General features: G+C 44.5%; 1 protein-coding gene across 5 annotated transcripts; it reads left to right on the top strand.

Moving 5' to 3' along the window:
• The first annotated feature begins 824 nt into the window (after nt 1–824).
• On the top strand, nt 825–15,776 carry LOC120044935 (disabled homolog 2-like). Of its 5 annotated transcripts, XM_038989680.1 has the most exons (16): nt 825–1,049; nt 4,138–4,266; nt 4,688–4,985; nt 5,244–5,383; nt 8,524–8,622; nt 8,854–8,985; nt 9,094–9,177; nt 9,598–9,624; nt 9,788–9,838; nt 11,291–11,353; nt 12,163–12,783; nt 13,437–13,554; nt 13,849–14,514; nt 14,666–14,868; nt 15,220–15,298; nt 15,387–15,776. In XM_038989680.1, exons 3-15 carry the CDS (start codon nt 4,850–4,852, stop codon nt 15,271–15,273), a joined length of 2,394 nt encoding a protein of 797 aa, XP_038845608.1. In that variant the 5' UTR covers nt 825–1,049; nt 4,138–4,266; nt 4,688–4,849; the 3' UTR covers nt 15,274–15,298; nt 15,387–15,776. The 5 variants fall into 5 exon arrangements, with proteins under 5 accessions (XP_038845608.1, XP_038845607.1, XP_038845609.1 ...); XM_038989679.1 differs by lacking the exon at nt 4,138–4,266; XM_038989681.1 differs by lacking the exons at nt 4,138–4,266; nt 9,788–9,838.
• The last annotated feature ends 5,092 nt before the right edge of the window (nt 15,777–20,868 follow it).

The raw sequence follows: 20,868 nt of genomic DNA, 5'->3' as shown, positions 1-20,868 counted from the left end.
GCACACACACACACACACACACACTGTGGTGGCTGTGAAATGCTACTTCAACAACCACTTTCCATTCTACTGTCATCATGCCCAGTGTGAACAATAGAAGCGTAAGGTAAAAAAAATAAACTGATATCCTACTCTTCCTTTTTCTCTGAAGGAGCTTCTGACAAAATGCTGCTCTATGCAACATGTCTTACTGAAATAGTTTCACTTAATGGAAATTGCATTTCAAATATTTGTCTTTGGCCTAACAGACCTACTAAATTTGGGTCAAACAAACCTGGGGCAGTGCAGTGGGGAATTATTCAATGTTTTAATCTGCAAAACATCAGAAAATATCTGATATGTTCTTATAGACTTAGGCTACACAGATCCCAAGTAGTATAGCCCAAATATTAGATTGTACATTTAGGGAGCAGTTACATTGATTTGCATAAAACTAAAGGCAACATCAGAGTGGTATACTAATACAAAGTATGTTTAATGAGTTAGCCAGCTAACTTTGATGAACAGACAGAAATAGCTAGATTTTCTGGTTCCTTAGGAAAGCTAAACTTAAATATGTGTTTTTGGTTGTTGACTCAATTAGACCATTCCCATTTCAAGCAAATTTTTCTGAGAAATGTAAAGTTATTTCAAAATATTTAGGCAAGTTAGCTGGCTAACTCATTGCTTCTGCTTTGTAATATGCCTCTCTTGTTGCGATGTGGTGTAAGAAGGAAATAATGGTTTCATGTCAATCATCATATTGGTCTCTTCATTGGTTGGTGTAGATTTGGGGGCTCCTGACGTGCTGGCATGCAAGGGGTTAAATTGGGAGGTTGCATGATCTCGCTGCTGTGTGGGAGTAGTCAATTCACTGCATAGCGGCGCGTTCTGGGGCACATCTCAGCGGTAACATCTGATTCCAACACGTCTCTGAAAAGCTGCGTTTGATTTAACCCTCATAGCAGACAGGAGACGTGTCGACAGGGAAGGTAGTATTCGCATGACATTCAGAACGCTGGAAGACAAACCTCGAATATGAAGAGTTCTGTCTGGAGCGCTTGTTAACGGTACGTGACAGCCACATTCTTTCGCAGCCACATTCACCAGGCAGGGAACGCTATTTGTGTTGTCTTGTCACGGAATCCTATATGAAATAATACATTTGGGATGATGTTTGTGACATGTTTTACATGCTGAATCAAACAAACTCAAGAAGCCCCCTGGTTTTTCCATTAGTTCCAGCTGTGCACACGTCACTGGTAATTGTGGGAGGTCGCTATTTTTCTTGCCGAAAATGCTTCGGGTGAATAACGGATCGCCTTTTCTGTCTTGTTGAATGTAAGGCTAAAACGACGTTCAAATTATTTTGGCCACCTTGGATGTTTAACCATCATGGTTAATGTGTCCTATTGCGCAACCAGATGTCTTCCTGTCCTCCCTATAGCCTACTACTATTCATGACTGCATATTTGAGTTTATAAAAACACAATACAAATGGCTGCCTTGTATCCCTAGTAGACGGTTATTGTTTCCCTGTAGTCTTTGTCTGTAGTCCAGGCCACTGTCTGTCCCCACAGTGGGCCTATAGGCTGTAGTGTATTTCACCATCCTATTGAGTCTGTGATTAATCCCATGATCTCCTCCAGATGTGCTTAATCTCTCTTTCTCTCTCTCTCTCTCTCCAGCAATTCTGCTGATTTAGTGAAAAAACACCATGAATTCAGTCTATGCATTTGGGCATGATGGCCAATGTTCATGTTGATCCCCTGGCAGCTTTCAAATGCCTTATAGCTATTTGTTATGAGTCTGGTCCTTCTCTCACTTCTTAAACTGTGGAAATGCCAATGGTTTTGGTCTGTTCTTAGACTGGGGGCAGGTTTTTCATGCTGTGTGTCAGCCAGGTTAGTTAACATGCTGACATTGAGAAGTTGTTGTGTTTTATTAGTGTTTTCTATAGTCGCTGACATCACCACTTATCTGGGGCAAAGTTACCTGGACTGTCACTCCATGGTAGTTATAGACCATCTAAGATCATGTGGGTTGTGTCACCACCCCTAAGCTATTTCAGTCTTCAACCTTCCTGTCTGACAGTATCCCAAATTGTCCTCTTCTCACCCATTACTGGAGGTCCTTTGACTTGTCACACACACAGAAGCCCCAGTGTTTCCCTATATTCATTTAGCAGCGTCAGGCCGTCCTGTATAATACATTTTGCATTTATTATAGTTTTTGTGGAAGATTTTGTTTGAGTCCCTCAGATAGCATAAGAACACAGCATAAGCTACGGTATGTGTAGAATTGCAGGAAATTAGCTTTAGAACAGCAATATTCTCAGCCCCATGGCAAAATGTGTAGAATTGCAGGAAACTAGCTTTAGAACTGTACATTTCTCTCTGGCCCTTGCCAAAATTTGTAGAATCGCAGGAAATTGGCTTTAAAATGGCAACATTGTCTCTGGCCAAGAGGATTGCCTGTAAAAATGTAGGACTGCGCCATTGAGCCACACCCCCTATCACGCCACCACGTTAACTTTGCCACCACTGCTGAAAGAAATCTTGGGGGTAACAGTCACAAACAGTGTGGTGTGATGTGAACCACAGATGAACCAATCAGTCATGAGGTACGATCTGGGATGTGATTGGTAGTGTATCCCTTATTGCTGCATGGTATCTAACTCCTAATTTATTTGGAACCTAGGCTTAATTGTCTTCTCTGTGCTAGAGGCCCACTAAACACACATGTAATGAATAAGAACACTTGCACTCAGTGACAGATGGGACCAGAGATTACGTAAGTTTTTAAGCGGGGGACTCAACCAAACCCTGCTGTCTCCGAATGCATCAGCTATCATGTCATGACTGGAAAACACTTCTGGACGCTGCTGTTGTAGACTCTGAACATGGTAGCTCTAGAAAGCATTTCATCTGACTTTGAGAATCAAATGGCTTTAGAAGAGCTGCATACTTCTCATAGTGGAAGTTTAAACAGTTCAATCTCTTTGACCGCCTCCAGTCTCTATCATTGGAGTTTTAATGTTACTGTGATTACCTGTCATCAGGTTAGAGTTCAGAATGGACTTTACTTGATGAGAGTTGGGTTAATGTTAGCTACTCTTCAGCAGTCACTGACTGTGCTTTGGGTTTTAAAAGTGCCTGTAGACTGTCAGCTTTCTACTTGTTTTCAGGAAGTGGACTGTTGTTTTTGAGTAACCCCCCAGACTGGCACAGAGGGAGAGAGAGCAAGGACTACAAGAGGCATCTATGTAAAACTTGAGCTGTGTCAAACAGGAGGTTCTTGGCCTTGCATGTCTCCCTATTCCAAAATAATTATGACGTTTGTTGAAAGAGTTTAGCCGGCCTGGAGATTAGACAAACATTAGGAACAACTTACTAATATTTGCCCTCAGAACGGCCTCAATTCGTCGAGGCATGGACTCTACAAGGTGTCAAAAGCGTTCCACAGGGATGCTGGCCCATGTTGACTCCAATGCTTCCCACAGTTGTCATTTGGGTGGTGGACCATTCTTGATACACACGGGAAACTGTTGCGTGTGAAAAACCCAGCAGCGTTGCTGTTTTTGACACAAACTGGTGCGCCTGGCACATACAACCATAACCTTTTTTTCGAAGGCATTTAAATATTTTATCTTGCCCATTCACCCTCTGAATGACACACACACAATCCATGTCTCAATTGTCTCAAGGCTTAAAAATCCTTTTTTAACCTGTCTCCTCCCTTCCATCTACACTGATTTTTGAAGTGGATTTAACAAGTGACCTCTAAGGGATCATAGCTTTCATCTGGTCGGTCTGTCAAGGAAAGAGCAGGTGTTCTTAATGTTTTGTATGCTCGGTGACATTGTCAAGTTGTTTGCATGATGGTCTATCATGATGATTCCCATCTGAGGTTTTATAGGGTAGCAGTTGCTGAGGGAGAATTGCAAGCTGTACTGTCATGTTGTCCTTAGGTGTGTTATTAAGAGCTAACTGGAGCACATGGTCATCATGGGATCTGTCAGTTTTAACACCAACCAGCTAGCGTAAGATTAACTTTTAATAGCTCAACCTTTGGTCGCTCCCAATCTTTGTTCTGCCAGAGTGAGTCGTGGCTTATTCAGCTTTTAAACACCCAGCCTCTTGCCTATGCTTGTCTCAGACTTGGACTGGTGGTGTTCTGGACAGGACCCCTATGACTGTGGGAATCTGATGACTGACGGGACGCACAGTTGGAAACAGGAAGTGTGTGCAACTGGCCACACACACAACTCTTTCTGATGCCCTCCAGGTGTTTCTCTCTCTCTCCCACACACACTCAATATTAATTAAAGAGCCCACTGAATTCAATGGCAGTTCCATTACCTGCTATCAGCCGTCACAGCAAGGCTACAACACGGGTCAAAATGTTGTGCTCCTTGTGCGTGATTAGTAGGAACAAGTTACTGGGGTCATGACTCTTGGTTGTTGATCATTAAAGTGATATTACTTTTTATGACGCTCACAAAACCCGTAAGGGCCATTTTCAGGTAGCACAAGCCAGCGAAAGCTGTTGGTCTTTAAAATGTTTAGAACTGTAATGTCTTCTGTTATCATTCTGCTTTTATCACCAGAAATGTTTTTGTATTTCACCTTTAATTTTCCTGAAAGCTTAACATCGGCGTGTCATTGCATTATATTTGTCACTCCCTCTTCCTCTCGCCCTCCTTCAGGCACATAACTGAGCATATGCGAGTGCTGAACCTCTTTGTTGAGTTAACCCCACCCCCTGCCTGAACGAGGAGCGACCGGAGCTGGTTTACACCCCCCCCCCCCCCCCCCCCCCGTTCTATCTGCCTGTCCCAACTCCCGTAAGGCTGGCCCCCCAACCCACCATGTCTACGGAAGTGGAAAGCAGTGCACCTGTTGTCCCAGCTGACCCCTCCAGCACTCCCTCCCCCACAACAAGCATCCCCACCACCCCTTCCACAGCACCAGCCAAGACCCCCTTCAAGAAAGAGAAGAAGAAAGGTATTGTATGTAAGGGCCACTGCCTCTCTCCCCATATGTGAGGGATTTGGTGTTAAGGGCTGAACAGCCTTTTTCTGTGACCTCTGACTTGACCTATTTTGACTAGGCATATTTTGATTTCCATGCGTCTTGTGGCGTGATGGTTGAGGCGATGTCATAAAATAAATACAGAAGAAGTAGAGGGCATGCTCAACCGGATAGAAAGTGAAAACCAACCAATCAATCAGTTTAATATCCTTCTCTCATACCTCTGTCCAGCTCCAGAGAAGACTGATGAGTACCTGCTGTCCCGGTTCCAGGGTGATGGTGTGAGGTACAGGGCCAAGCTGATTGGCATCGATGATGTACCAGAGGCCCGAGGGGACAAGATGAGCCAGGACTCCATGATGAAACTCAAGGTACCACATCATGATGCAACCACTACAGTACACTTACTGTTACGCATCTACACTCAGTGGTCAGTTTATTAGGTACAACCTTCTAGTGCTGCGTCGGACAACTGTTAGTCTCCAGAACATTCTGAATTATTTGGGGCATGGGAACGGTATCACCGGGACCTAACATGTGCCAGGAAAACATTCCCCTCACCATTCCAACACCACCTGCCTGTACCGTTGACACCAGGCAGGATGGAGCCAGGGCTGCTTATGCCAAATCCTGACTCTGACATTGGTATGACGCAACAGGAATCGGGATTCATCTGACCAAGTGATGTTTTTCCACTCTTCAATTGTCCACTGTTGGTGATTGCGTGGCCACTGGAGCCGCTTCTTGTTTTTAGCTGATAGGAGTGGAACCTGGTGTGGTCTTCTGATGCAATATCCCATCTGTGATAAGGACCGACTAGTTGTGCGTTCCGAGATGCCCTTCTGCACACCACTGTTGTACCAAGCTGAGTTTGTGGGCCCATCTGTTAGCTGAGCTGAGTTTGTGGGCCCCCCTGTTAGCTTTCGTGATTCTTGCCAATCTCCTTCGACCTCATCAACGAGCTGTTTTCGGCCACAGGACTGCCACTGACTGACTTTTTTGTTTGTCGCTTCATTCGCCGTAAACCCTAGACACTGTAGTGTGTGAAAAGCCCAAAAGGCTGGCCGTTTCTGAGATACTGGAACCGGCGCGCCTGGCACCGACAATCATGCCACGCTCAGTTGCTTTTGTCACTCATTTTCCCATTCGAACGTTCAATCAAACAGTGCTGATATAGCAAGCCAAGGTTACGTGACTGTCTGTAGGAGCAAACCGTTTTCGTGAAAGGTGTAGTGTACCTAATAAACTTGCCATCCTCACTTACCTAAATACTACCCGTAATGACAAAGTGAGAACATGTTTTAGGAATTCTCTGAAAATGAAATACAGATATCTCATTTGGATAAGTATTCACACCCTGGAGTCAATACATGTTAGAATCACCTTTGGCAGCAATTACAGCTGTGAGTCCTCTGGGTAAGTCTAAGCTTTCCACACCTGGATTGTGCAACATTTGCCCCATTATGCTGTTCAAAATGTTAAGTCAACTGTAACTCAGGAACATTCACGGTGTTCTTGGTAAGCAACTCCAGTGTAGATTTGGCCTTGTTTTAGGTTGTCCTACTGAAAGGTGAATTCGTCTCCCCATGTCTGGTGGAAAGCAGACTGAACCATGTTTTCCTCTAGGATTTTGCTTGTGCTTAGCTCCATTGTTTGGTTTTTTTCTCCTGAAAAACTTCTCCGTCCTTTTACAATTACAAGCATACCCATAACATGACACAGCCATTCCTATGCTTAAAAATATGGAGGGTGGTACTGAGTAATCTTCTTGGGTATGACTCTAAAAGCTTGGCACACCTGTATTTGGGGAGTTTTTCCCATTGTATTGGATTTGCCCCAAGCATAACACTGCATTCAGGACAAAAAGTGAATTGCTTTGACATTTTCTGCAGCATTACTTTAGTGCCTTGTTGTAACAGGATGCATGTTTTTGGAATATTCTCATTTTGTACAGGCTTCCTCCTTTTCACTGTTAATTTAGGTTAGTATGTTGGAGTAACTACAATGTTGTTGATGCCATCCTCAGTTTTCTCCTATCACAGCCATTTAAACTCTAGCTGTTTTAAAGTCACCATTGTCTTCATGGTGTAATCCCTGAGTGGTTTCCTTCCTCTCCGGCAATGGAGTTAAGATGCCTGTACAGTGCATTTTTACACATTTTGTTACGTTACAGCCTTATTCAAAAATTTATTAAATCGTTTTCTCTCATATCAATCTACAGAATACCCCATAATGACAAAGCAAAAACAGGTTTAGAAATTACATTTACATATAAGTATTCAGATCCTTTACTCAATACTGCGATGTACTTTTGGCAGTGATTACAGCCTCGAGTCTTCTTGGGTATGACGCTGCAAGCTTGGCACACCTGTATCTGGCGTTTCTCCCATTCTCTGCAGATCCTCAAGTTCTATCAGGTTGGATGGGACCGCCGCTGCACAGCTATTTTCAGGTCTTTCCAGAGATGTTCAAGTCCGGGCTCTGGCTGGGCCACTCAAGGACATTCAGAGACTTGTCCCGAAGTCACTCCTGCATTGTCTTGGCTGTGTGCTTAGGGTCGTTGTCCTGTTGGAAGGGGAACCGTCGCCCCAGTCTGAGATACTGAGCGCTCTGGAGCAGGTTTTCATCAAGGATCTCTCTGTACTTTGCTCTGTTCATCTTTCTCTCGATCCTGACTAATCTCCCAGTCCCTGCGGTTGAAAAACATCCCTACAGCATGATCCTGCCACCACCATGCTTTATCGTAGGGATGGTGCCAGATTTCTTCCAGACGTGACGCTTGGCGTTCAGGCCAAAAGGTTCAATCTTGGTTTCATCAGACCAGAGAATCTTGTTTCTCATGGTCTGAGAGTCCTTTAGGTGCCTTTTGGCAACTCCAAGCAGCCTGCCATGTTCCTTATACTGAGTGGCTTCCGTCTGTCCACTCTACCATAAAGGCCTGATTGGTGGAGTGCTGCAGAGATGGGTGTCCTTCTGGAAAGTTCTCCCATCTCCACAGAGGAGATCTGAACCATCAGGTTCTTGGTCACCTCCCTGACCAAGGCCCTTCTCTCCCGATTGCTAAATTTGGCTGGGTGGCCAGCTCTAGGAAGAGTCTTGGTGATTCCAAACTTCTTCCATTTAAGAATGATGGAGGCCACTGTGTTCTTGGCGATCTTCAATGCTGCAGAAATGTTTTGGTACCCTTCGCCAGATCTGTGCCTCGACACAATCTTGTCTCGGAGCTCCAAGGACAATTCCATGGCTCGTTATTGCTCTAACATGCACTGTCAACTGTGGGACCTTATAGACAGATGTGCCTTTTCCAAATCATGTCCAATCAATTGAATTTACCACAGGTGAACTCCAAGTTGTAGAAACATCTGAAGGATCATCAATGGATCTACCAATCGGTGCCGTTCTTTGCGAGACATTGGAAAACCTCCCTGGTCTTTGTTAGTATGTCATTTTTTGTGTGTGATGTTTATGTAACTCTGTTGTTCTGCGCATGGTGGTCATTGTTTCTTTGCAGGGCATGGCAATAGCCTCTCGGTCACAGGGCAAACACAAGCAGAGGATCTGGGTCAACATATCCATGTCGGGCATCAAGATCATTGATGAGAAAACAGGGGTGAGAACAACTCTTCTATGGCTTTCTAAACCATGTCTCAGTGGCTGGGGAGTACCAACCTACACATTGAATGATCTGTTGTAGATCATAGAGTGAGCACATTTTCAGAATAATATGAACACAGGACATGATCTCGGTCAAGAGTAGATGCCATATAGGCCTCCGTTTTATTATGCTAATGAATACTACACTTTTTTTTTTAAAGCTGTGTTTTCATTTCCTCCCCCTAAGGTAATAGAACATGAGCACATAGTGAATAAGATCTCGTTCATCGCCAGAGACGTAACAGATAACAGGGCCTTTGGTTACGTGTGTGGGGCCGAGGGACAGCACCAGTTCTTCGCCATAAAGACTGGCCAGCAGGTAACACACACAGGGACACACACAGGGACACACACAGGGACACACACAGACTGAAAGTCTTTGATTGTATCTATTGACTGTTTTTCTATTAATCTCCTCTCCATATAGGCAGAGCCCCTGGTCATTGACTTGAAGGATCTGTTCCAGGTCATCTTCAACATGAAGAAGAAAGAGTCTGAGGCCTCACAGAAGGTAAATTACTATGGTGGGATCCGGGTTGTGTTCAGTAGGACACACCGTAGCTAAAGATTTTGCAACAGAAAACACTGTTCTATGTGCTAATAGTTCTTCCCTGCTTCAATCAGTTTCATAACCTTTTTTTCTCCCTACTGAACATGATCCCTATTTATTTATTTAAAGTATTGTTTTTGGGGAGGTAGTGTTTTGGGTTTGCTGACTGGATGGAGGTCATGTGACTGAAGTTGTGAGGTCGACACTGCCCCCTAGCGCTGTATTACAGTCCTGCACCACAAACCATGCTTTCTTTGTATTGCAATGAGATGACTCGTTATGGCACAAAAATATCACATCTCAGCTAATAAGTAAATGGAGTACATATGACATTCCTCCAATGGAATCACCTTGTTTTTCCCTCTTCCTCCATCTGTTCAGGATCAGCGCAATAATGCAACAGTTGAGGTAAGTGCCTGTATTTGTCATGCCACTTAGCACCTATTTGTGCTTAGAAGTTTTCCTTTTGCTTTTTTAATTGCCTGTGTATGTTGATTTAGTATAAGCTTGATCTGAGATGTAGGCTGTAGTAGTGCATACGTGACCCTTAATTGCTGTTTCTCAATTATAGAATGGTGGCAACACCTTGCTCAGTATTGATGGACAGGCAGGCACTGCCAAAGTAAGTGTTTCAGATCATGGAATCATACATGCAAAAGAGCGCCAAGTGGATGCAAAAGAGCTTTCTCCAGGACCACCTGTCTACTAGTAGACATTATGTTGTGTTGATCAAGACTATTTTATATCCAGTGCCATCATAAAGAGATGTATCTTAATGATGCTGATACTGGATATACAGTGCCTTTAAAAAGTGTTCAGAAACCTTGACTTTTCCCACATTTTGTTACATTACAGCCTTATTCTAAAATGTATTTATTTTTAATTTATATAAAAAATCCTCAGCAATCTACACACAATACCCCATAATGAGAAAGTAAAAACAGGTTTTTAGGAATGTTTGCAAATATATTACAAATAAAAAAAATATCTTATTTATGATAGTATTCAGACCCTTTGCTATGAGACTGGAAATTGAGCTCGGGTGCATCCTGTTTCCATTGATCATCCTTCAGATGTTTCTACAACTTCATTGGAATCCACCTGTAACAAGCGTCATGTCTGGAGGAAACCAGGCACCATCCCTACGGTGAAGCACGGTGGTGGCAGCATCATGCTGTGGGCATGGTTTTCAGAGGTGGGGACTAGTCAGGATCGAGGCAAAGAGCGAAGTACAGATCCTTGATGAACCTGCTCAGGACCTCAGACTGGGGCGACGGTTCACTTTCCAACAGGACAACGACCCTAAGCACACAGCCAAGACAACGCAGGAGTGGCTTCAGGACAAGTCTCTGAATGGCCTTGAGTGGCACAGCCAGAGCCTGGATTTGAACCCAATCGAACGTCTCTGGAGAAACCTGTAAATACTTGCGCAGCGACGCTCCCCATCCAACCCGACAGAGCTTGAGAGAATCTGCAGAGAAGAATGGGAGAAACTCCCCAAATACAGGTGTGCCAAGCTTGTAGCGTCATACCCAAGAAGACTCAATGTGGTAATCGCTGCCGAAGGTGATTCAACAAAGTACTGAGTAAAGGGTCTGAATACTTATGTAAATGTGATATTTCAGTGTTATTTCTGAACATTTTTAAACTGTTTTTGCATTGTCATTATGGGGTATAGTGTGAGATGGGGGGGGAAATTTATATAAGGCTGTAACGTAACAAAGTGGAACATATCAAGGGGTCTTTATACTTTCCGAAGGCACTGTATCTTTATGATATATAGACCTCTGCACCACTCGGAAGGCACTGCAGTGCTAGAGGCGTCATTACAGACATTGGTTCATTCCCAGGCTGTGTCACAACCGTCCGTGATTGGGAGTCCCATAGTGCGGCGCACAATTGACCCAGTGTCGTCCGGGTTTGGCTGGGGGGGGGGGGGGGTAGGCCATCATTGTAAATAAGAGTTTGTTCTTAATTGACTTGCCTAGTTAAAGGTTCAATAAAAAATATTTATGATGACGATGATGGATAGATCTTTATGATGCTGATACTAGATATTTGTGTGTTTGTTCAGGAGGTGCAACAGCTGGATCTGTTTGGAGACATGTCCACCCCTCCAGACATCCATTCTCCTACAGTAAGTTGGCCTGTTGCTGTAGGGTGAGGCTCACTGGATATGCGCACACATAATATAGAACCCCTCGTTTCTGGAAACATTTCATTCTGCGTTCATAAGGAGACCAAATGATGGCACTGGGGAAATGTTCATAACACTTTAGAAATGGGTATAATAATGCAGCGGTTGGTATGCTCAAACATTTGTCATTACATTTAAGAACGGTGCTTCTATTTTATTTTTGAAGATCGGTGGCTTTTTGCCCGTTCTTCTTATTCCTAACAAGGATCTTTTATAATCAGGTGGCTTTGACAACTCAATCTCTGGTAAAGTTCCTTTCAGGTTCTCGCTAGTGCAGGCTTGCCAGTTGTCAAAGATGTCTGTTTTGTTCTGCATTGCGGCAGTGTCTCAGGCTCTTGCCCCAAAACATAGCTTTACTGCATAACTTCACCCTCATTTTCCACCAATCATATCATCCCACATGTCATACAGGGCTCTCAAACTCAACTCTAAAGGTCTGTAATCTGGATGTTTGTCTTGAAGTAGTTTGATGGATTACAAAGGTAAAATCCTGGATATATATCAAATGTCAGCATGTCAAATATGGTTAAATCATCAGACAGACACAAAAGCTAGCCAACTGCCATCACAAAGCACATTCCTAGAGTTGAGTTTGATTCCTGTTGAAATGTTTATTGGTCTGTCGTCAATGCTGTTGCTTCAACAATCATTAACTGTCATGTCATTATGTGATTAATTTAGCTATGTTAACAGTTGCTTCTCTTTTTCAGCACAACTGATTTTTATCTCTTTCTCCTCTTGATAACCAGGAGACTAATGATATTCTATTGCTGGATCTGTCCGCTGAGGTTGACAGCAATCAGAACTGTATAAAAGGAAATCCGTTCACTTCCTACGCCTCTAACCTTTGGGGCACCCCCCAAACAGAGAACCCCTTCTCCTCCGCGTTTGGCTTCTTTTCAACTCCAGACTCTGACCCTTTCAGCGACGACCCCCTTGCCCAATCAGCACCCCCCAATTCTCTGATCTCAGCACCCTCCACCTATGACAGCCAAGAGCGCTCTGTTCACATCTTGGGCAGGCCAATCATGAATGGCAATGGTCTTAATGGAGACTCTGACCACTTCGGTCAGCAGTTGAACGGGTTGTCCAATAAGAACATGATCCTGGCTCTCAGTAATTGCCAGTGGCCGATAGGTGGCGTTATGTCAGAGTGCAGGGTCCCTGTTCTAATCCAGAACGGTTTGGGACCTGTGGCCTCTCCACAGAACCCCTTTCTCGACATATCTGGGAAAATCCCGTCCTTCTGTAACAGTGTGCTGTTCGATCCAAAAAAGAACGCACCCATGGGTCATGGCAAGGACAGTTCGGTAGTGATAAGCCTCCCTCCACAGAACACTAAGGCTGGACGAGGTCAGAGGAGTGCCAAGGTGAAGCTCCATAATGAAGCTCTGATGTTGCTGCATGTCTGAGAATGAGTCTCTGTCTGCACACCACCTCCCCAAACCATGATTGGTTTTCTAACAAACCCTTTTTACAGCACTGGGATACCATACCACTATACTCTATTCCTCAAGGGCAACAGGTTGCGTTGCACTGGGTTTTGTATCTACCAACATGGTTTTTGTAGAAGTATATTAGGGTTGGTGGTGTGTTTGTTTTGTCTCTGGGATGCAAATGGAACTGGTATGGGTTTCTAACGTAGCTAACTGCATGGTGGTGCTCCCATGGCTTCTCTAACTTGCGTGTCCCAGGGAAGTTTAACAACCTCTCTGCTCGACTGTAAACACTGCATCTGTCTCCTGTTTGCTATCTATTCATATGTTCCTTGTCCTAACGTTCATGCTTCAGTGAGGTGTGGAGGTAAGTGTTGGTATTTGTGTCTAAGTATTGTTAGAAATATTTGTTTTTAATTATCATATAACTGTGAATAAGGTATCATTTTAGTTTTCATCCATACAATAAACCTTGTCATTAATTTTGTGCTTACCACAGTTCTCTGACAATTAATTGAGGGCCAGTAAATCATTGTTCACTATTCCTGTGGTAAATTTGGTTGAATAATCTGACATTTCACTGCCAGTGTCCTCCTGCTGACGACCTGTTTGGGGCTGACATGTTTGCTGCTCCCAGTCAGCCTGACAGCTCGTCTGCCTCCGATGACCTCTTCAGTACCACCACCTCCTCCATGGCAGCTCTGGGTAAGACTAGTGTTACCATTGGTTTGAAATGGTCAATGATGCTACCCATGCAGTGTTGATGCATGTTAGTTTTCTAAAGTGGTCAAATCTGCATCTGTAGATGTGTGGTTCCAGCAACTGTTTCATGTGTAATCAGGCTAGAGCAGTAGGCCATACGGCATGGCTCAGCTGGACTCAGCTCAGTAGTGTGCATACTAGCTAGTGTGTTAGATTCTGTTGATTTGCAGCCAGTAGGCTACCTACTGTACCCAAACCTAAATACATCACCCTCTCTGTTCTCGCTCTCCCCTCCAGGAGCGTTGCAGTTGGGTCCCCCTTCAGTCACCATCCCTCAGACCGCCCCATCACCATGGGGAGCCCCAGCCTCTTCCATGTTCACCATGCCAAGAGGGGTCACACTACACAACCCCCAGCCCACCTTCCCCCAGCCATCTGCCTTTGGTGCCCTGCCCATACCTCCTGCCCCCTGGGGCCAGCAGGCGCCATCCCCTTATGGGGCCCCGCCAGTCACCCAGGCTTGGGGACAGCCTGCACCTGCAGGGCCCATGGGTGCACCAGGCTGGGGCCAGCCTCCTATGGCTAACCCCTTCCAGCCTGGGCCTTACACCATGATGGGAGGCCCTCCACAGGGTATGCCGCAGGGTCCACCACTGCCCCCACCCCGGCCGCCAGTAAAGGAGGCCCCAGCTAAGGTGGAACCCAGTGCCTTCACGGCTCTGGACCCACTGGGAGGGGAGAAGGAGAAGAAGAGTGGGAAGGACATGTTCAAGGACTTCCAGATTGCCAAGCCTCCAGCCATCCCAGCAAGGAAAGGGGAGCAGGCACCTGGGTCCGCCGCCCCAAGCACCAATGGGGATGGGGTGTTTGCCCAGTACTTCTCAAGCAAAGTGGGCGTGCCCCAGGAAATTGCGGATCATGACGACTTTGAAATTCAGAGTCGGATTTCAGCTGTTGCCAATGGTAAAGGCAGTTATTTAGGATTTTAAGTTCCTGTAAATTGATTTGTAGATGACCACATTTATGATATCATCCTAGTAAAGATTAATTTAATGTCCAATGAGTATACATACATTTGAATCCACCTGATTACCCCCCTTCTCTCTGTCTCTAGACCCACCCAAACCAGCCCCACGGCACTCTGCACCCATGATATCTCCTGCAGTGGTCCCAGGGCCAGGGCTCCTGGATGCATTTGCGCCTACTCCAGCCACATTCCTTGCTCCAGCAGCAGCAGCAGGTCTCAACCAGAACCTATTTGATGACGCATTTGGCGCTGCAACTCCTAATGCCTTTGGAGCACCACTTCTAGCTATGGTATGGATGTACACGCATATACAAACAGGGGTGCAACTTTCACTGAAATTGCATTTTCTTTTCACCCCAGTTCTCATTGGAATGTGATACAAAACGAGGCAACGGTGTGCTTTACGACCATGCGGATGCCTCTGGGCGTCGAGTATTCACGGATTTGGAGTGTTTATCCGAATGGATTAAAAAATAAACTTTATGGCCCCCACACTTCTAAAACCAAAGTTGCGCCCCTGCAAGTACACATATAGGGGAATTAGTTCTATCAAAGTTCAATTGATTGTGATGTAATGCTTTGCATCACTATAAAACCTTCATCTTTTCCCTTTTTTATGACGGAACACTGCTGTTGCCCAGACCACTGGTGGCTCGGATCCCTTCGGAGACCCCTTTGGAAACCCCTTTGCCTGAGTGACACCCTGCCCATCTTCCACATGTGAGTGACAGACGGATACCACATTCTGAACCTTAGACTGGGAATTTAGATATTACTTTAAATCAACCTGTGCATTCTCTTCTTCCAGTCAGGTTTGCAGTGGTCCAGAGAATAAGCAGCGACGCTCTACGACCAAATAATGTCTTCAGAACCAGCTACTACAACTACAAGCGCCAGACAATCCTACACAATAACAACTTCTAACCCCTTGCCCATACTGAATAACTGCCTTTCTTGATGTCCATTACATAGCCCCTCGTTTACCCCCAAAACACCTTCACTTTAATGTCTTGCCCAATCAGTAGTGTTTTTTGGTTTCGGTTCCCATCTCGCATAGCTTTCCAGTACCACTGAATTAAATGTAAAAAATGAAATGTATTGTAATAAAGTGACTATTTTAAAAAGGGATATGTGCGAAGGATGGATGGAAGGCCCTGGAAATGCTCTATATTAAACACTGAAAAATGTATTCCTTTAAGTGTGGTCTTTTGGGTGTCTGCTTATAAAAGTTGTGTTTTAGATATTTCCCTGTGCAGAATAATGTTCAGGTTTCAGAAGGGTTATTACTGCATTCCTAGACTACACTCGAATGTAACTGATAAAGGAATTTGATTCCTATGTGTTAACCAATTTAATTATAACAAAGCAAACAGTCTGTCCGTTTGTAAGATTCTTATTTGCATAAAATGGATAAAGACCAGTGTCCAAATTAATCAATAGCTTTATTCTCGAGAGAGCTCTACTCAAAATACCATGTACATTAGTTTATATCACTCATAGCGTCCTAAAATGTCCCTCCGACCAGACAAAGCTGATTCCAACACACTAACGCACATACATTACACACTATATCTGGATTATCTCCTGAAGTCTCACCACACTTTATTACCACTTAGCTGACAGTTGCAGTCCCCCCCAGATTCGGAAAACCTGGAGGGCTCTCGCTGTCTTCTCCACAGAGTTATAGCTGGGTCGGTTCAAACATAGGTTAATGATCCACTTAGTTTTCTTTAGGCACACACACATTCCTTTCTTCCCATGTACATGCTACATAACCTCTTTCTTATGAACGAACATATATTAAAACAGGGTAGAATTCAATTAGTTATAGTTAAATGTATACATCGTTTAGTCATTTATTCATAAAATTCACAACCGTAAACCTGTTTTAGTATCCCATGTGTGTTTTCGTATAGGTCACTCAAATATGTTTTCATAGAACTTGTGGGGTGCAGTGTTTTAATCCACCTATGAAATAAGTTAAATGAGTGGAGTCAGCTCTTACAAAATCTGAAACTGGAGAAAGGCTAGAAACAAGCAATTTTTACTTTGGCTTTCTGAGTCAGTTCATAGATACTTTGCCATTGATGCACATACAGTAATAAGGGCTGACTAAAGCACCTGGCTAAATGTTTTCAACCAACCTAACCAGTGGAGGTTGCTGAAGGAGGACGGCTCCTAATAATGGCGGAAATGGAGTGTAATGGCTGGAATGGTATGGCATCAAACACATGACTCCCTCCCCAATTAAATGTACAGTTGAAGTCGGAAGTTTACACACTTAGGTTGTGGTCATTAAAACATTTTTCAACCACCACAGATTTGTTAAACTATAGTTTTGGCATGACAAGTAATTTTTCCAACAATTATTTACAGTCTGATTATTTCACTTATAATTCACTGTATCACAATTCCAGTGGGGTCAGAAGTTTACATACACTAAGTTGAGTGTGCCTTTAAACAGCTTGGAAAATTCCAGAAAATGAGGTCATGGCTTTAGAAGCTTCTGATAGGCTAATTGACATAATTTGAGTCAAATGGAGGTGTACCTGTGGATGTATTTCAAACCCTACCTTCAAACTCAGTGCCTCTGTGCTTGACATCATGGGAAAATCAAAATAAATCAGCCAAGACCTCAGAAAAAAAATTGTAGACCTCCACAAGTCTGGTTCATCCTTGGGAGCAATTTCCAAACGCCTGAAGGTAGCATGTTCATCTGTACAAACAATAGTACGCACGTATAAACACCATGGGACCACGCAGCATTCATACCGCTCAGGAAGGAGACGCGTTCTGTCTCCTAGAGATGAACGTACTTTGGTGCGAAAAGTGCAAATCAATCCCAGAACAACAACAAAGGACCTTGTGAAGATGCTGGAGAAAAGGGGTACAAAAGTATCTAAATCCACAGTAAAACGAGTCCTATATCGACATAACCTGAAAGGCTGCTCAGCAAGGAAGAAGCCACCGCCAAAACTGCCATAAAAAATCCAGACTACGGTTTGCAACTGCACATGGAGACAAAGATTGTACTTTTTGGAGAAATGTCCTCTGGTCTGATGAAACAAAAATAGAATAGATAGACTTCCCTGGTGCCAACCCGGTGAGCCCAACAGACCTGGCTACCAGAGTCATAGCTCTCTCAGATACTGAGATACCCTCTTTGTGTGAAAGGGAGGATGATGGGACATTCTCTGATGGAGTGAATGGAGCTTTAGTGGCTGGTGTTTTTTTCGAGAGATCTAATTGGATGCTGCCTTTGTCTTGTTTGGTGAGCTGTGAGGATGTTTCCTCCTTGTCTGCTGCCTGCAGGGTCTGTTTTGGCGGGGATGAGTAATGCACTGCCTGCTTCCCCAGTGGGGGGGTTGTTGTCTCAGGGGCTGGGGAAGATTGGGACAGGGGGCTGGGTTTGGGCTGTACTTTGGCCTGCCTACTACCTCCAGAGGGCCTCCGCCTTGGGTATCTCATGCCCTGTGGGGGTCCAGCATTTGTCTCGCAGGGGGCCCCTGGAGCCTCAGGGGCTAGAACATATTTTTCTATTGTGTTGTTGACTGTACGTTTGTTTATCCCATGTGTAACTCTGTGTTGTTGTTTTTGTCGCACTGATTTGCTTTGTATCGGCCAGGTTGCAGTTGTAAATGAGAACTTGTTCTCAACTGGCCTACCTGGTTAAATAAAGGTAAAATAAAAAACGGAGTGGCTACTCACTGTTTATTATCCTGCATAGTCGCTTTACCCCTACCTACATGTACAAATTACCTCGACTAATTATTACCTCGACTAATTACATCGACTCGGTAACCCCTGTATATAGCGTCATTATTGTTATTTTATTGTGTTACTTTAAAAACATTTTTTACGTAAGTTTATTTAGTAAATATTTTCTTATCTCTTTCTTAAAACCGCATTGTTGGTTAAGGGCTTGTAAAGTAAGCATTTCATGGGCTTTATTTTCATTTTATTTAACCAGGCAAATCAGTTTAGAAAATATTGTTATTTACAATGACAGCCTAACCCGGTCAAACCCGGAAGACGCAGTGCCAATTGTGCGCTGCCCTATGGGACTCCCAATCACGGCAGGTTGTGGTACAGCCTGGACTCGAACCAGGGTGTCTGTAGTGACGCATCTAGCGCTGAGATACAGTGCCTTAGACCACTGCACCACTCGGGAGGTCTACACATGTTGTGTACGGCACATGTGACAAATAACATTTGAGTTGATTTGATTAACATTTGATGCCTACCGCCGGTAAACCCCATCGAAGAAGAATGGTCTGTTTGGTCTGTTTCGCAAGCGTTCGCGATGTTGCGCCTCCCGGTTTAGAAACTGTGACATTTGGTCAAACTCTATTGTTACAAAAATACTATTCCCCTAATCCCCATCACGAATTACATTCGACGTCACCGAAAACATCATGGCGGGGTAGTGTGTTCATGGGCGCTAAATTTGGAATAAAACGTCAAACATATGGAATATATCTCTAAAAAAGGAATTTAATCACGAGGTTTGTATTTGTATTGATCATGATACGTATTTGGAGAAGAGGAAGTTAGTATTAGCTATATTGCTACATTGCTTTCCTAGGCGTAGAACTTATATTATGCTAATAATAATGCTCTTTCGCCGTTACTATTCTGTTATAACAAATACTAGCTAGCTAGCAAGATAATGCAATTACTTTATCAGATGTCTGTATCTCACTATACGTTTTCTGGTGCAGACTGTGTCACAGTCTCTCTCTGCAGTAGGACAGAATGGTCCGCAGATCCAGGATCAGTGTTAGGCCCAACGTCAGGCCGGCAGGCAGAGGCCCAGCAGCCCCAGCCTCCTCCCAAGACACTCCTCCATCGTCCCAGGCCACCGAGGCTCCTTTCCAGGCAGGAGGCCAGGAGGTGGACACCACCACTACTGCAGTGCCAGAAACCTCCACAGAGTCCACCACACCCAGAGAGTGAGGAAAAGTCTGTCATTAAATCAAATGTATTATAGTCCCTTTTACAGCAACATTTGTCAATGATTAGTTGCTGCTGGCCAGCAGTCAGAGCTGGTTCTGGAGGTTCGTAACCTCTCATAGGATTTATAATTGTTGTATAATTGAGAACTGTTCAAGGTAACATGGGTTATACATGAGTAACTTGCTTCTTTCCCAACAACCATCCACTGACTGTGTGGCTGCTCACGTATTCCTTGATTGTCAGCATTGTTTCTGATCCTTTTGTCTTTTGGTATAGGGATGATAAAGACCCAAATGGTGAGGCTTCCAGTGGCACCCCCTCAGACAGTATTCAAAGGAGGAAGAGGTTCTCTTTCATGCCAAACCTTGGCAAACCCCGGGCGGCTGCAACCCCGGCCCTCACCCTCTCCTCCCCCCGGACCTCCAAGTGCCCTGTGAGAGCGGGCACTGAGACCCCAGCCACTGAGGCTCCAGGGGCCCCCAGCGAGACAGATGCTGGACCCCCACAGGGCATGAGATACCCAAGGCGGAGGCCCTCTGGAGGTAGTAGGCAGGCCAAAGTACAGCCCAAACCCAGCCCCCTGTCCCCATCTTCCCCAGCCCCTGAGACAACAACCCCCCCACTGGGGAAGCAGGCAGTGCATTACTCATCCCCGTCAAAACAGACCCTGCAGGCAGCAAACAAGGAGGAAACATCCTCACAGCTCACCAAACAAGACAAAGGCAGCATCCAATTAGATCTCTCGAAAAAAAACACCAGCCATTAAAGCTCCATTCACTCCATCAGAGAATGTCTCATCATCCTCCCTTTCACACAAAGAGGGTATCTCAGTATCTGAGAGAGCTATGACTCTGGTAGCCAGGTCTGTTGGGCTCACCAGGTTGGCACCAGGGAAGTCCAGGCTTAGCAGGTTCCTGAATGACCCAACGGACCTGCAGAGGCTGGCCAAGGCCCGGCAGCTCAGAGAACTGCTGAGACAGGAGATGAACAAGGAAAAGGTGAGATTGGTTTCAGTCTCACTGATTTTCTTTAGTTCAGAGATTAAGGCTTGATAATGTAATCTTGTGAAGCTAACCCATGACGCATGTTTGATAGCACAGACTCTGCAGAGCATGTAGGATTATTATTGCAAATTGATAGGTTAAGCGAAGCACTTAGTGTACCTCCAACACATACAGTTGAAGTCGGAAGTTTACATACACTTAGGTTGGAGTCATTAAAACTCGTTTTTCAACCACTCCACAGATTTCTTGTTATAACAAACTATAGTTTTGGCAAGTCGGTTAGGACATCTACTTTGTGCATGACACAAGTAATTTTTCCAACAATTGTTT

This window comes from Salvelinus namaycush, chromosome 3 (genome assembly GCF_016432855.1).
Source record: "Salvelinus namaycush isolate Seneca chromosome 3, SaNama_1.0, whole genome shotgun sequence".
Lineage (NCBI taxonomy): Eukaryota > Metazoa > Chordata > Actinopteri > Salmoniformes > Salmonidae > Salvelinus > Salvelinus namaycush.
The sequence above is the reverse complement of the archived record's forward strand: the minus strand, read 5'-3'. Positions and strand labels throughout refer to the sequence as shown.